The sequence below is a fragment of the Charadrius vociferus genome, unplaced genomic scaffold (assembly GCF_000708025.1).
Source record: "Charadrius vociferus isolate BGI_N301 unplaced genomic scaffold, ASM70802v2 scaffold332, whole genome shotgun sequence".
Classification (NCBI taxonomy): domain Eukaryota; kingdom Metazoa; phylum Chordata; class Aves; order Charadriiformes; family Charadriidae; genus Charadrius; species Charadrius vociferus.
In genome coordinates, this window is record NW_009647418.1 from 4,169,651 (window position 1) to 4,186,663 (window position 17,013).

Consider the following 17,013-nt stretch of genomic DNA (forward strand, 5'->3'; position numbering starts at 1 on the left):
CAAAGGTTTTGGCTACACCACCGTGAGGACATACTTAGGCGAACTGAGCAGAAACATACCCGGACCCATGCAGAAAACCACAGCGTGCATCTCCACACACAAAGAGACACCAGTACAGCTGAAGCAGTCTTCACCAAGCAACAGACAGACTGCCCAACGATTCTGGCAATGTTAGAAAAGTAAAATTCTGCTCCAAACCAGAAGGATTTATGTTTCTTATGTAAGGTTCCATCTCTGCAACAAATACCACTCCTCACTGACTCAAACTACCTGCCAGGGATGAGAGAAACATTCAGAAAATCATTTCCAAGCAATCAGTGCCCATTAATTCTCAAGGAACAGAACCCAGAAGCAAGGGAACTAGAAAGCGTTGGTTGATTTGCCGTTACCACATTTTGTCGTCGTTGTGGTTGTTGATGGCTAAAAAGTGCAAGGCAGGCATCTAATTCATAAAACCTACTCTGTAGTGTATGGAATCCACCCTGTGCTACGCCAGGTACACAATAAATATTAATCTTTTGTTTTTAGGCATCAAGAGTACATTATTTTAATTACAGCTTATACTGAGTTGCATTCAGTTAGCTATTTGCTTGACACGGGACATTTTAAGCTGAAGAGCTGACCATGCAAGCACAACGGACTTAAGAAAAACCCTTCCTGCTAAACTCCAAATGATAACTGGATCAAACGCCTCTCAATACAGAAGTAAAGTTTTTATGAGTGTGAGCAAAGAGCAGCAGAGACACAATTTGCTTAGGTTCAACCCAAAAGTTCCTGCAGTTTGACACATGACATTGGCAGTGACGGTATGGTCAGCTTTCTACGCTTCAGGGTTGGATTTTTTTTGTGAAAGAGATCTTGCTCATACCATTCATTCTTTCAGCAGGTTCCAAGTCCCATCATTCCTGTGATCCGGAGTTTGACCTGGTGACCCCCGGGGAATGAGATCCTCTCCCAACCATCTCCTGGCCCCATTCTCTGTGGCTGGACTCCTGTAAGCCACGACCTTTAGTTTCAATGGGCAAGAAGCAGGAAGCCACAGCGGCCAGCAGGCAACATCCACTGTAAACTACCAGCGTTAAATAGACTGAAGATTCCAACATCACCTGCAGAAAGAGGGCAGAAAACACAGAATACTATTCCTGAGCCTTCTCACAGAAAGAAATATAAATACTAATGTAGCAGTAGAAATTTTAATTACAGTATTGGGAAAAAAGTGTTTAACATGCACTGCTGCACAATTTCGTTCCTCAGTGATGATACAGCGCTACTGAACATGGACAAAACAGTCTGGACTACAAGTGCCACGAGGTGCTGCCGCCCTTATGTATATGACAAGACTTAAGCAAATCACAAGTTTTCTACCTCGCGCTCTGCAGAGCCACTGGTCCTCACACAGTCTTCTGAGCCCTGTCCCCGTGGAGCCTGCCTCCCCCAACCTCCCTGCCTAGCTCCTTCCACGTGCCCTTAAGGTTTGCATCCTCCAGGACCGCAGCCTGGGATCTCAAGAGAAAGGTGGCAATGCACCACACGCAGAAACTCCTTGCCTCTCCCAAATCCCGTCTCCAGGTGGTGGGTTCCAAGGCGCCCTCAAATCCAGCCTGCTTCTTGGTTATTCATCCCCCATCATACGGACCTCCAAAGCAAGAGGTAAATTCAGAGATGAACCTGAACTCTCCTCCAGGAACAGGCAACAACAACCCTCCTTCAATACACCCTGTACAGATTGCCCTTGGTTTGGCCCTTACAGCAGAAAAGCAAGTTCTCCATCACCTTCCTGTGCCTTCAGTCGCAGGAGAAGGGATTTTACCTGTGCAATGAACGGGGTTATGAGGGCTCCCACTCTAGCCATTCCACTGCACGTTCCCAGGCCCAAAGCACGTGTGGCTGTTGGATAAACCTGTCAACAAAGCATCAGTCCGTTAACCCTAGTGGGAAGTTCTCTTCCCTCTAGTCTCCTAAATCAATGGAAATTCATAAGTGGTACTACAGCAAGTTCTGTTAGACAATGAGATCATCGACTTATATCTGGGGTAAGGTCCCTTGTGAAGAGGTCATAAAAAGGACTTTCCCACCATGTTCTCACTCCCCTTAAATATTCTCATTACAAAAACAACCTCCTTACCTCAGGAGTGTAAACATAAGCAGCCTGAAATCCTCCTGAAATAAAAGCTCTTGCAATGAAGAGCAGCACAGTAAGAACATTTCTGTGAGAATAAAAAGGAGAGCAGTGTTTGGGATTGTTCTGTACAATCTGTTTGTTTAGCTTGGAGGCAAGTGCAATAAAAATGCTAAATCGTTAGAACGATTTCTTTTGGGGTTTTTTTAATGAACCCTTTGTATTTTTTCTGGACCTTTAATACAACAATGATGCCAAACAATCTGCATTCCCACAATCACATCAGTTTTCTAAGTATGCTCATTCCAACCGACAGCTGTGGCCTATTGAAATAATCAGCAAATGCCTAAGCTTATCTAAATAAGAAAAATGTATTTCACGTTAAGAATGGGGCTAATAAAAAAACGGCACACACGAGAAGGAGATGAGGGTGCAGCTTTCCTGTTTAAAAGACGTGAAGCTACATACCACCTGCATATTTACAATTTCTTATTACAAGGTTTCTGTACTATAAGGTTTTTTACCGTGCCTGAAAAGGTTTAAACTCCGAGAGCTCTCCTCTGGCTGTTAGGCCATTTCCTTGTTCGTCAGCCCCAAGGTACAGACATTGTCACACGCACGTGGCATGAAGGCCAGACGCAGTCAGAGGCAGACTCTAGGAGCTCAGCTGGAAATTTGGTACCGTTAGGATTCAAGGGCAGAGCTGCCAACTGACTCGTTCTTTGGAAAATCTGCATAAAGCACAGACGCTGAACAATCCCAAAATGTGAGCCCACGTTCTTTTGGAAGTCGGGCCCCATGCAACACCAGCATCAGGCTCCGCCAGCCGCACTGTACACAACTTTGGGGTTGTGCCAGTCTGTGTCTACTGCTTCTCTTGTGACTGTGCCACAGCATTTCGGCCACCAAGAGCCCGTGACAAGTGAATCAGTCCGAGCAGCTGAATGGGAGGCAGAGACTGGGCTTGGTTATGAAGTGCTGCCCCGGGACAGTCAGCCTGGGGAAACACAGGTAATGAATGGCAGAAAGCAGTACATGAAACAGCTACCGAGGCTCATGACATCAGATCTGATTCAAAAATTGTCCAAAGGTTACCTCCTACTCAGACACGAGCTCTTATTTTCCCATTTGGATTGTTCTGCCCACAAAATTATAGTGAGACATTTCTCCTCTCCTGCTTCTTTTAGTTTCCTTCCAAACTCTGGCGAGAAAACCTAACACCATCCTTAATTCTTTCTCCAGTTGAACATGACCATCTTATGGCTTTTCAAACCACCACTTCCAGTTCTCCTGCCATAATCAAGAGAACATGGATGAATCAGATATACCAGTCGTTTACCATGTTTTACTTACCTTCCAACGCAGAGAAACAGCAGAAGACTGCAAAACGAGAAGACAAAAAAGGACAGGGCCATGGTTTTCTTGCGGCCTATCCGATCAATAATCCATAGTGTTACTAACACACCTGTAGAAGGAGACAAGTTGACTGGTGGGAATTGAGCAAAGGTGGAGGCTGCAGCAGCTCGCTTTTAACCTAGGCTGGGTTATTTAGATTTGAAATTTTGTTCTCTCTTTCTTTACAATACTTTGCTGACAGAGGCATCAGACAGGGGTGTAGGATGGACTGCCCTAGCCACACGTGGTGTCACGTGGAGACAGACGTCCTGTGTCCCAGCTGGTGAGTCTTTGCTTCATGTTCACAGCCCCACTGGTCCACACATCCACGTGCCCACGCACTCAGGGGCTGCACACTGACGTAGGAGCGAGCAAACAGCTCTGACATCTCTTAACCACTGATTTTTGCAGTGGTTACCAATATGAATGCTAAAAATGCCTGCCTTATGTCTCATTGGAATATCTTTTGTTCAACTTCTGACCATTGTTCCCTGCTAATCCTCCTATTGGTAGATTTAAGGGCTCTCTAGAACTTAACATTTTCTTTCCATTGCGTTATTTATATGCTGCCGTCAAATTATTTCTCACCTGCTCTTCGATAAAGGAAATAGCTCAAGCTCTGCAAGTCTCACAATATTAAGTCTTCCCTCCTATGCAACTTTTCCAGATCCTTTTAAAAGCCGATGTCTAGCAAGAGCGGGGATTATTCAAGCATCAGAGTTGCCAGTGTCATATTCAGAGGTATCCCTGTTAATATTTCTTACTCCTACCTTAGTATGTGTCAGGATCAAATCAGTCCTTCCAGCTACAGTATCAGTCCAAGATTACCATCTCTCTTTTCTGTCCCCTGTACACTGACATCCTTCCCAGAATGTCTGTTATGCAGGACAGCCCTCCTATAAGGTAGCGACTTTGCGTATTTATCAATCGTAGACTTACGACTTTTCACCAATTAAATGGCTTCTCTTTGAGCATTTGTCCTTGAAATTATAATCTAGAGCAGTGAAAATAACCTGACCACTGCCTCACAGTATTATTTCAAACAGATTAATACTGAGAGATCACCTTCTACATCTGAAGAAAGGACAGCTATAACATACTATCTTGCCTGTACTGTGTCAGACTGTTCATTGAAACTCACTGAAATCGCCTGGAAATCATGGCTGAGGCTGGACACAGAGCTTTTGGGACCAAGGTCTCCATTGACTCACTATACCCACGATCCTTTTAAAATAGTTCTGGAAAGTCATTTACAGATAAAAGTTCAAGTGATTGTGCCCCTTTGATTTAATTGTTACTCTTCCCCTGAATGCCTAATACGTTGCTTGGATAGAATCCATAGTCAGATGGGCCATTATAGCGTCACAAAGCAATTACTAGTGATTTTTATCTGTAGCGATCACATGGGCAGTGAAGAGAGCTACAGCTACTGTGTGTACTGCATACATCAAGTAGTCTAAGCAAGGAGCTCCAGCGCTGCGGGAAATGCATTAGGCCAGACCGAAGAGCCCATTTCATTGCTCCTACCAGAGCCCATTCCAATCACACGGAGCCACCGGCAGTGAAAAACTGGAGCTTCTTATTGCCACTTACCAGGGAATTCTGACAGGGTTGTCCAGAGCAGATCGGTGTAGTCTTCCTCTGTCAGATACTCACAGGTCAGGCTGCACTTTGCTTTAACTTCTTTCCTTCTACTGGATACTGTGGGAGGAAAAAGAAAAAAAACCCAAAATTTAATATATTTTAGGTAACCTCTTCTCTGCTTACCTTCCTTTACTCCTGCTATGTCTTTATCACTCTTTCTGCTGAAACCAATAGAAGGGATGTACTGAAAAGACCCTGCCGCACAGCAGGTACGCTCTACCTGGATGATACAGCTGAAACTGAACAGTTTATAACCTTATTTGTGGCAGGATGTCTTACCTCTGCAACCATCGCTATCAGAATGAATACACTTCCTTACCAGCTGTACAGGCTTAGTCATTTTTCAGTCCAGGGCTCATGACAGTGAACAGAATTAATATCAATAATTCAGTTTCTCCCTATGTAAATTGGGATACTAACACTTCATCTATACTTTGAGAAGACTGAATAATACCGTATCCTTGTAAAAACAAGGATTTTTAACGGATGCACGCTCCTTTGTGGAGGCTAACCAGAGTTAGACCTCTGTAATAGCTAATACACTGTCGTACAAGCTTGGGATTTGTGTCTTATCCCAATACTATCCATTTTCTTCCTATAATTTTCCAACTATCAGACAGTTTTCACTAATTACAAGTGTTCTGAATACAATCATGCCCCCCCTAGGGAGTCACACTTTTCAAGCCTCTTCTTAATGCGGTCAAAGCACTTTTTTTTTTTTTATACAAAAATTTGCAACAAAAAGGGCAATGGTTTCCCACCATTATCTTCTTTTTCTCAGCAGGTCTTCACATCTTGAGAGCCTGGGAGCTCCACAGCAGCAGCAATCTCTATCTCAGAACTAATTAGGCCCTGTCAAATCTGGAAACTTACATTTATTCAATCACTTTTTTCTCAAGAAGAACAGATACTTTTTCTAACAGGACTCCCTTGAAGGTTGTCTTGCTGTTTTACATTTTGGGCTCAGAGACACTACAGGACCTCTCCTCATTGTGCAGGAGATGAGGAACAGTCTATCAAAAATGTTTAAAATAAGTAACCCTTTAAGCGGATGCCTTAAAATTCAGGCCGGCAGCCACAGTCCTTTCCAAAGTAATAGCAGAAGGTGATCTAATAAAAGATATTCCACCACTTAACAGGGTATATTTAAAAAGAAAAAATGGATTATTACTCACTGCTGCAGACGTCTCCTGCTTGGAAGAACTCTGTAGTTAATAAAACTAACCCATAATATGAAAAAGCATTGGAAAACCTGCAAGGAAGAAAATGAGAGAGGAAGTCTCAGCCGGTCAAACCTGTAGTAAACAACGTGAATCAAAATTGAACCCACTGGGTGATGACTTCCACTAAGTGCTCCCTCAAAGCTATTTCCTATCAGCGTTTCCAAAATGAAAGGGCAATTAGATTGAGAACGCTAGTGATTGCGTGGTTTAATAAATTACAAATCAATACAGGTTGGGTTGGGTTTTTTTTGAGGAGGAAGTTGCTGTATTTTAGTGATATTGTAAAACACCTCCATTAAAAAACATTTAGAATCGTGCTGGCACTGAACCATTGATATTTCCTCTTACCATATAAACCAGAGTAACAACGTGGTCCATCTAAAATGGGGTGTAAAAAGGTCCCTCATTTTTCCTCGGTCTTCCTGTTGAAAACAAGCGGAAGTCAGATGATCAGAGGGCACTCACTGGTCCTGGACTGGAGGATGCAGAGGGGTAAGGGACAATACAATACACACTACTATGTGCTATATCCTAGGATGAGCGTTTGCTTTCAGCTGAGGGCTCTTCAGGTTGTAGGAGTCACACTGGAGTGGGGATGCAAGTAAAGAATTCCTCTGCCAAGGGGAATTCTCCAGGAGCATAACGTTATCAAAACCAGTTCACGCACAGAGCACACTACTCCTCCAGGAGGGAGGTGAGAAACTGTCAGAATGAGGTGGGGCTGAAAAGAGGTAGAGCAGAACTGCCAGTCCACAGGTGGCACACGATTCATGTGGCCCACAGACAGCTCCTCGAAATTACAGCAGCCCCTCAGGGATTCGGATCTACTCAGGGACTACAAGCAGACCCTTTGTAAACTGTGTGGTTCTTAGAGAGAGAGAGTGGAGGGCTCAGCACATAAACTTGTGGTTAAGGAAAAGTACTTTCCCACCCCACCCTGAAAACAAAACCATCCAAAACTTGAGAGAGCATTACCCCGACTGAACCAAATATTTGTGAAATGAACAAGAGCTCAAATCCTCACTGATCAGAACCTTAGAAAATCAAACCTCCATCTCTCATTAGTAGGATGCTGCCATTACCAACAGGCTCCTGCCTAACTTTACAGTTTTGCTGCTGTTCAAATCTACAAGTCTCCCTCTGCTGTCCCTCCTTGCTGGCTTTCTAACTTCCTTTTCTTATAAAAGTCTGCTCTTTGTTCTGTAAATGCAGAGCTGCTATACATGTTGACAGGGCTGCTGAAAAGTTGGCCATGTAAAGCTGAAATAAAAAAAAAAAAAATCCAGTGCAATTCATACAGTAATAGGCAGCTCAGAAGTAACAGCCTGAATTTCTCCATGCATTAGGACTGAATAGGAGCTCACAGCTTTCCCACTCCAGAAAATCAGGATTAGATTAAAAATGAGGTACAGCTAAAGAGTCAAATACCATCTTGTCTCGTGAGTTCTGATCTGAGTTCTTCAGTAGCTTCAAGGCTTGATTTTCTTTAATAATAGGGTCTTAGTGTGAGGTTAAATAACATTAATGCCCACAATAAAGGTCCTTTTCACTTTCAGGATTTTCATGTAAATAAAAATGAGAAACTAACTCTTCCTTACTGTGAAAGAGCCATATATGACCATCTCTCATTTTTTTACTACTAGTTGAGACATTAAAATTAAACTTAACATTGATTATTTGCTTATAAAAACTCATATGAATGTAGCCCAGTTTCATTGTACCCCACATTACTAATGTGCCTGTTACCTGTACATACCTGTCTGGAAATAATTAATTTTCCCAAAGGCATTGGAGCTCCATTCTCTGTTGCTATCCGCTTTAAAGTGGCGATTGCTTTTTCTTGATTTCCAGATAACACATCATACCGGGCACTTTCTGGCAGCCACTAAGAGAGCAAAGCAGAGCACATGCACAACGATGTCAAAAACACAGCAATAAAAAATACGGGGATTTTTTTGTGGGCTTACAGTGGGAAATCTCAGTGACTCCAACAGACTACTCACACAAGAAAGGACTGCAGAACTAATCTTTAAGAATTCAGAGAACCATCTTTCTGCCAAACTCCTCATTTGGCTTTAAGGAACTGCAAAACCCCACTTTCACCATAAAGTCAGAACTTCAGGCTAAAATCTTTCCCTTCTGTTATCTTGGGTTTATTCTGGAGAAATGTTAGGCATCTTTGCAGGCTCTTTACATTATACCTTCTCAGCAGGGAAAGCAAAGCATCCAGGGCAGATAACAAGATGCTCTAGGCACTCCAAAATTTGCATTTTTAAGCTCCTTTTAAAAAGAAGCCCAGTTAGCACCTGTATAACTGGAGGTATTCCTGAAAAACAATGACAGTGACTAAAGAATAATAAGAGCTGCTAAACAACCTGACAGGGACATATATCTTTGAGAAGACTGGGTGACTGACAAATATATTACCTAATAGTGCACTGAAGCTCAGGTTTAACTCCTATACATCTTATTTTAGAATCTGACCTGCACTATGCTGATTTTACCCTGATTCGGGTGGATTTTTAAGTGGTCAGTAATTATAAAAGCCATGATTTTGATGAAATAATTTAAAAATCTAAAGAGCAATCAGGGAAATAGCAACAGCTATTTAATAAAATGTTGATTCCACTGAGCTTAGTTGAAACAAAGTCATTAAATTGGAGAGATTTCCAGGCCTGATTTGGTTTCACAAAATTCCAGCCCACCATTGTCCTCCAGCAATTACAGTCACATAAACACAGCTCTCGCTGGAATGTTTTTACTAGCACCCTGTTGAAACAACAGCATTTTTGTCATTATTTCAAATGTTTCAAAGAAGACACCAACAGAGAGCTCAAAACCGTCAGGATTTCCTTCAATTGGGTTAAAGAATCAGGCAGAGAAGCGGTAGATTGAGGGAACATACATTTGTTTTGAAAGAATACCTACAAAACATAGGACAGCGAAGAGCAAGAGTGGGAGGGCAGAAAGAACGAGAAGCCACCGCCAGCCAAGAGTGGGCATCACCACCACTGCTAGAAGGACTTCAAACACAGTCCCAATGGCCCAAAAGACCTGGCAAAGGGAAAAGAAACAGTCACGAATGAGAATAAGAGTGCTCTTAAGGCCTTCTCCTTCGTAACATTCCAAGACGTGCTCTCTAGGGACAGCTGGAGAGAGAAATGCCAGAGACGCTTCACATAATCACCACCGTATGGAAATAGAGTCCAGACATTTTAAGGGGTTTTGTTCCAATGTTGCAGGAGTTTAAATGTTCAGTTCTGAAAACTTAATATCACCTTTCTCTAGACACTCATGTTTAACTGTAGGTAGCTTCTCATAAGGAATAGGCTCATCACATGGTGTCTCTTAAACAAAATTACTATTAATATATCCTTCTATGAGTATTATTCCCAGCTACCACCGTGAGATTTACGGTATTTGGTTTCCTTGCCGAAAATAAGCTACCAAAGCCACAGCGTTTGGCCTGTAGATGAAAGAAGGGATTGACACCTTCTTAGCAAATAATGGAGCTGGCATCCTCTTGCATATCCTACCCATACAGAATTATTCTCCTTTGGATTATGAATCCACTTAGCTCATTATTTAATATATTTCTAACCCGGGGTTGCTCAGAGACAGCCAAACTGTGGCATAACAAAAGTAACACAGAAAGAATTCATTCGTCTGCTGAACTCTACGAAAGATTAATCAACGGAATGTAGGACTAGCCAGCAGTTATCTTAGAAGATGGGTTTTGCATTGAGAAGCTGTTTCAGTTTGCTGAGGTTTTCCACAAGGACGCTCCTTCCAAACTGACTGATGCAGACAAGTAATAGTCCTGTTCTCTGACCCTTCAACCATCCATTAAAATATTTATAGGGCAAAATTCTGCTCTCTGTGACTTTGATACATTTGGATTGAATATGGGGACCTGAATTTAGCCCTGCGTTTACTGAACAGCCAGTTCTCCACTATCCGTTACCAAGTTGCAAATTAATTTCACCATGAAATTAGGTGACACCCAAAGGGCCCCCCTTGTGCGACCAGCAGGAACTTACGCAGCACTGGATGCAAGTTAATGTCTAAAAAGGCAGATTCACCAAAAAGAGTGGAGCGATTCCCAAATGCATTATGCTGGTTTGGGACCCGAGTGAGTTAATACTAGCGTATGGGGTAACCTCAGCTCCACAGAAACTCGGACAATCAAGATTTGAGTGCAGCTATGTGTGAGATTTCTAGTCAGCAGGATTGAATGGATGGAACCACCAGCAGAATTTGTCCCTCTAGGGACCAGTACGCATCGCTACAGCGCTCACCTCTATTAATAAAATGCATTTTGCTCTGGCTTTCATTGGAAGGAATTCAGCATATAAGGTTACCCTGTAAAGAGTGAACATTGAGAAAAATGTCATGTTAGCACATTGAGAAAAATGCCACGTTAGCACAATGAGAGAGGTTCAAACCTTTTGTTTGCCTTTTATTAAAATCGCCAAACCCACAGCAGTAACGCAAACCCCTTCCTAGCCCTCAGAGTCAGCAAGACTGCGGACACTGGTTCAGGCTCCCCTTTCTACAGCAGAAAAAAAAACCCTTTAGTTCAGCATTGCAATGGAGGACAGAATTTGCTCTCTTCGTGTGACTTTGTAACCCTGCAGTTGTTAGCTAGAGGTAGCAGCTCTTGATGCATATGTTTTCACAACCCTGCTCTGGTCTGGGACAGGCAGTATGCCTGTTATTTGCAGTGTGGTCCATCAGCATTCAACACAAACTCTTGCTGGGTGAAGTATTTCTTCAGGGCTTTACAGCTGCCTCAGAGAATTTCACATTGGTCTACTCCGCCAGTTTTCAGTTCTCCAAGAGGTGAATACTTCCAAGGTCTGCTATAAAACAATTTGCATTCTTTTATTGTGGGAATTCAGAAAGAAATCGTCTAACTCTGAAGAGTCTTTGTTTCATGACTGTGCCAAAGAGTAATGGTACAGCTTCGCTGTGAGTACTTCCTGAGGATGAACACAAGGGCCAGCAGCCAGTCAAGGCTCTCTTTTCTTCTTCAAACCATCTGGTAAGACTTGTTGTTCTTTGCTGCTGCTCTGTTTGCATTCCATTGACTCATCCTGTTCCTGCCTCTAAACTCCTCAGGCTTGCTTTGATGTTTGTGACAAAACTCCTACTAACTTAACAAACGGTGGATTGATCCCCAAGTAGCCTCCCAGAACTCAGTTCACTGGGGTACAAAGTTGCACACGGTATTATATTAAATCAGCAATTAAGAGGAGAAGGAAGTAAAATCCCATAATGAAATGCAGAGCAATCCCCTATATATCACAGCAGAAAACAGGACCTGATTAATGCTGTACAGAAGTGTTTTCTTAAGAGAATACTCCATATCTTTGCGAGTCCTTTGTTGGCACTGTGGATGAATAGTCATACCCAGCATTAGACAGTATCTTGCAGAAAATTCCCAGAGAAGGCCACAGCTTCTCAGGTGCAGCTCCTACATACGTATAGATAGAGGGATATCTGCTATAGTCAGTTAATTTATTATGGCCGGATGCTTTCTTTTAAATAGCACCTTTCATAAAATTCTCTCTCTCATACCCATTATAGAATACAATACTACAATTATAAAGATACCCCTGTCATTGCACTGAAATTCAGCCGCACGTATCCAAAGTTGCACAGCCTACTTAAGGATATTATAAAGGAGCTACTTTCCCTGCTTCATACACATTTACTCCTCCGTCAAAAGAATCACTATTATAGTTAGAACAAGAAACAGATTCAGCAGCAATGGAATCCACTCTGAGTTCTGTAACCGGCTCTTCTTTGTCTCTCATTAAGTCACGTAGCCTTTGTGCGTGATCGCCCCTCTGTAAAGCGGCACTAGCTGTGCTGGAGCTGTTCCACTGGGGCTCTGTGGAACATCATTAATATGTGTTTGCAGTACGAGGCATTATTAACTCCGACGCTTTGTCTTTGCGGTTCTCCTGCCTCATTCCAGTTGTGCTCAGCTGGAACTGCATGGCAGAAACTGCCTCGCTGTTGGTCAATGCACAGCAGGCTACGGACTCTCCTGTTTTACATGCATGTTATGCTTTTGTGCAGCTTCTAGAAGTGGGCAGGAGAGCAGTAAAAGAAAATTAATAATACTGTGTTGTTCCATCTCAGCTCTGAATCTTTTATCTGGGAACGGCAATAGAAAAGACAGGATATTGACTTGCCTTGTGATGAAGTCTATGAGGCATCAATCAAAGTTAGACTCTGATTACTCTGAAATAGCACCTCCATGGGGCAAATTATCAATTATTAATAAGGATAAAAGACTACACAGAGAGAGAATGGCTATACTCTTCTCTTTACATTTATAATTAAAAGCCTAGAGCAGAGTTTTTTATTCCAGGTGGAAAATTTAGAGATCCTCCTCTTCAGTGTCTGGAATGACACAGTAATAGCGAAATATCCTCATGCTGCCTTCTTAGTAGAAATGTGTCTGAGCTGTCAACATATCTTCAGTGCTCCGGCTTTGGGTTGTGCGGTTTTGGAATTCCAACTCAGGTTCAGACGTGAAAGTTCAGGCTCTGACTGAAGAATAATCTGCAGTTTTACAACCCCCAGGAGTCAGGGCTCCGCTCTACCCCTAATGCGAGTGTTTAGGTCATGACCCATCTTGCAAACAAGAAGATGTCATCCCTCATGGACTCTGCCAATACAATCTAGCAACGCAGGATTTAGGCACAGCTACAAAATGCTTTCTGTTGTGTTTTAGCCACGTCTAGGTGGGCTCTTTGGGCCTCTAAATAAGAGGAAAATATCACCATGGTTTACCTGAGGCAATGAGAGAAGCTTGAAAGGACTTCAGGCGCATAACACACTACATTTAGGTACCCAGCTTGTTCACATAAAAGTAATTGTAAATCTGATTCACCTCAGTGATATATTAGATATCCTCAAAACCTTCTCAGAGTTTAATATATTCGTTCCAATATACTTAAGAGAAAAATGGGTTTGGGACAATTGAACAGAAGCATGTCTTCAATTTGATATGAGCATTTTTAAAAAACTAATTAGAAAAGAGAAAGTTTGGACTTGTGAATATTTACTTACGACTGAGGTACTCCTCCGATGCCAAAGCCCACCAGGCCCCTCAGCACCAAGATCCAGCTATACACTGGTGCAAAACCACTCAGGATCCCATAGTAGAGCGTCCATAACACGCTGATCTTTAGGCCCTGTATTTAACGAACAAGCGCCAGGAAAAGAGTTTCTGCTGTAACTCAAATTAACAAAACGTAAAGTAGAGCCTCAAATTCCTTTTATTTCATGGGAGGTCCATTCTGGCTCTGCTTAATTCTGCTTCATACATGTGGACTATGACATTTGTGACCACCACGCACTGAAACATCCACACTGTGAAAATCACAGAATATATTCTAATAGGAGCTGAAGACTTACTGTTTTTCTCCCATACTGGTCTGAAATGTTTCCCCAGAGGGTGGAGCTGGACATCATTCCCACAAACACCACCTATGAAACACCAGAAAAAAAATCTTCCCCTTAACAACAAGACAGGGGAAAATTTCCACGTTACAGCAAAGAGAACAAACACAACTTCACAGTGAAACTACAAAATTTCAGCTCTAACAATAGAGCAAAATGTCCAGGTGTTCTGGGTATCGTTCTTTTGCAGTAGAGACTAATAAAGATAATTATTCATATAGTGGGATTTTTCAAAAGTCACTAACTTCACTTCCATTGACTTGAAAGGGAATTTGCTATTGCCCGGGAATGCGAATGAGCGTCAGCAGACTGTTCAAGCCAAGGTCTCTCAGCTTCTGCCAGCAGTGGGCCCATTTTCAGTACTTGCCAGGCTGCTTGTCATCACCTCACCTTTATCTTACCTTTTCATTTGTGAACTGAATTAGATTGGTGATGAATATTTTTGAGCTTTTGATAAATGTAAGAAAATTAATTACAAGAAATGACTGGAGTGCACAATTTGCCCCTAAATGGAAATGATTTTCCTGTTTCTGAGTTGTGGTTTTTTTAGCTGAAGGGTTTTCATAACCCACAAAATAATCTTTCAACTGCTTCACAGCAAGGCCCCACTGAGAGTTGCATTAGCATTACTGAGGGGACAGGCAAGTGGAGAGAGGAGCAAGTGCCTGCGTTGGAGAGGGGAAGCAAATAGGCACTGCTCAAGTCAGCTCTGCAATGAAAAGATCCATTCAGTGACAAACCAGTCTGACACTAGAACGTGCACTCTGGTATTATACACACTGTGAGTTCAGCCCTGGAACATGCTGAGTTCTCTGGTTCCAATGGACATACTCATGAATAAAAGCTGATCAGTGTTGCCTGAGATCTGCAAGACAGAGGTGTTCTGGGAACCCAGCGCTGACGCTCAGCCAGCTCACCTCCAGTCTCTTATTGCCATTCTCAGCAGGTTGTCTCAGCTTTGAATGCAGATAAAATTCGATCTTACAACTTTTGGAAAAGTCTGAAAAAAGACTGAGGCGTCAAAGAAAATATACTGTACCCTTTTCACAGCTGAGACCAAAAAGTATAGTTTATTCTGTAGATGGAGAGAGAAATTTAATCCTGCCCCATGAATGTAATGGCAAAACCCAAGCATGTTTTTCCCCCATCAGCGCATTAAAACCCCAGGAATTCTGTCTGAGAAAGAAATGCATACTCAAGCAGTAAGTGGGGTTAGAAGCAGTTCTGTTTGTCAAAGCTTTTGCCTCGTGTGCACTGACCCCTTCTCCTTCTGATTTTGCTCACCAAGAACATAACTGTGCTGAGCTGAAAGAAGGAACAAGACTCTCCTTCAGATGGGCTGGCTGCACACAGGTACAGGAAAGGACATGATCTTAACTGATTTAAATCTACCAAGCATTTTGACCAATTTACACAACTCCACAAATGGCATCAAAAGCTAAAGGAAATGTAGGAGTTGGAGTGCATGCCACACAACGGTTGCATATGCTGAGAGAAGTGTCCCAAAACTAGTTTTCTTATCCCAAAAGACATTGCATGTTTCCAACATCATAGCACCATCCTTAGACATGGTATTGTAAGAGCTCGGCTTGCAAAGATCACTGGAAGATCCACCTCAAAAAGCACTTGCTTGCTCTCTCTCACGGCTCCCAGTCTGTCTATGTATAAGTGAGTTTAAATGTGGGGAGAGAGATTTTCAAGAAAAATAGTCAAAATTTGCCAATCCATTTTTTTTAATTCACCAAACGGTTTGAATTTTAGGATGAGTCTGAGTCAATTCATATATTTTCCTGGAAATTACATGACACTTTGAACCTGAAACTTGCAAAATTTCCTCAGTTCTCACTGAGTTTCATTTCTTCAAGCTCCGGCTTTTAAAAAAGACTCCTATATTCTTCCAAGCCAAAGGCAATCTGCAAAGGCCACAAACAGATTTAACTTTGGGATATAAAGCATAACGCCTAAATAACAACGAGTGGAAAAACCTTACAGAATACAGGAGCTGTCAGTTATTTTTCCTACCGATGTGAGCAATGCAACCTGCCAGCTTGGTAATCGCCACTCACAATGAAGCTGAGGAGCTAGGATACTTAAAATCATCATTTCCATAGCATCTGCCATCTAGAAGGGTAAAAAAGAAACAAAAATAAGTAAGTGTCAGAAAATTAGATTGACATAGCAGTGGATAATACACCTTCTTGAAATTAACCTTGTTAATGGCTAATGGCTCTGTGCCATTCCCACTCTGTAGGTGAAACTCTGGATTTGTATCAAATATATCGATAGATCATCTGTAGACCAAATTCCACTAGTGACTTAGGATATAAACCATGTCAGATTGTAACCTTATATGTAGACGATAGCTAGTGAGTACAGGCTCCGGACATCGTTACCCTAAAACAGTAGATGTAACATATAGTGCTTCAGAAATAGCAGAAAAGTGAAAACAAAGCCTGTCTTTCTGTTCTTGATATCAAGGTTAAATCTAGAAGTACTGGGTTGCTCTTCACCTGAAATCAAGATTACAGTAATACTGACTAATACAGAAAACAGAGACTGTAGCTAATGGGATGTATGTGGTAAAATCACTGCATGAAAACTGAGATCTGCTTCTGTAGGAATAGCCTGGTGCCCCTTCCATTTGAAACAAGCAGTTGAAGTAGAGAATCAAAATGATTTTTCAAACCCTGATTTATAAGAACTTCAGAGAGAGAGAAATCAATCAGTTATTTGTTACCCCCACATAAAAAGTTTCAGCTGCCATTTTTGTATATCAAGTAAAATTCCGTCTTTATTGTACTATTATCTGTTTGGAGACTCTTTGTCTACGGAGAGCAGCTACACCATTTGAAATCACTGAGATTCTCTAACTGATGATCATGCAATTGACCTTGATAACAATTACTTGCCCATGCTAATCCAGTAATAACAGAGAGCTTCCACTGGAACTTTCCAAATCCAATGGCTTCCACCGCATCTTCCACCATGAAAGTATCTAGGAAGAAAACAATTCTAGTGCAGAAGTGTGTTCCTTTCCTAGCATGAGCCATCCCTCGAGACAGCATTTTCTGTGAATGCAATTATTAACTGGGTAATCTACTGAGATCCAAAATATATAACAGAGAGCAACTTAGCTTTCATACAGTTCCTGCT

The 17,013-nt window shown here is 42.1% G+C and overlaps 1 protein-coding gene across 1 annotated transcript in view; it reads right to left on the reverse strand.

Annotated features, from left to right (window-relative positions):
* Nucleotides 1-331: 331 nt before the first annotated feature.
* The window catches only part of SVOP (SV2 related protein homolog (rat)), a 21,642-nt gene continuing 4,960 nt past the window's right edge, over nucleotides 332-17,013 (reverse strand). The window contains exons 3-16 of the mRNA XM_009880314.1: nucleotides 16,770-16,855; nucleotides 15,883-15,981; nucleotides 13,816-13,887; nucleotides 13,468-13,592; nucleotides 10,680-10,743; nucleotides 9,310-9,435; nucleotides 8,138-8,266; nucleotides 6,730-6,803; nucleotides 6,334-6,410; nucleotides 5,108-5,215; nucleotides 3,473-3,584; nucleotides 2,126-2,207; nucleotides 1,811-1,900; nucleotides 332-1,106 (exon numbers count right to left, since the gene is read on the reverse strand). Coding sequence (XP_009878616.1) covers nucleotides 900-1,106; nucleotides 1,811-1,900; nucleotides 2,126-2,207; nucleotides 3,473-3,584; nucleotides 5,108-5,215; nucleotides 6,334-6,410; nucleotides 6,730-6,803; nucleotides 8,138-8,266; nucleotides 9,310-9,435; nucleotides 10,680-10,743; nucleotides 13,468-13,592; nucleotides 13,816-13,887; nucleotides 15,883-15,981; nucleotides 16,770-16,855 — 1,451 coding nt within the window. The 3' untranslated portion in view covers nucleotides 332-899. The remainder of the gene's footprint in view (nucleotides 1,107-1,810; nucleotides 1,901-2,125; nucleotides 2,208-3,472; nucleotides 3,585-5,107; nucleotides 5,216-6,333; nucleotides 6,411-6,729; nucleotides 6,804-8,137; nucleotides 8,267-9,309; nucleotides 9,436-10,679; nucleotides 10,744-13,467; nucleotides 13,593-13,815; nucleotides 13,888-15,882; nucleotides 15,982-16,769; nucleotides 16,856-17,013) is intronic.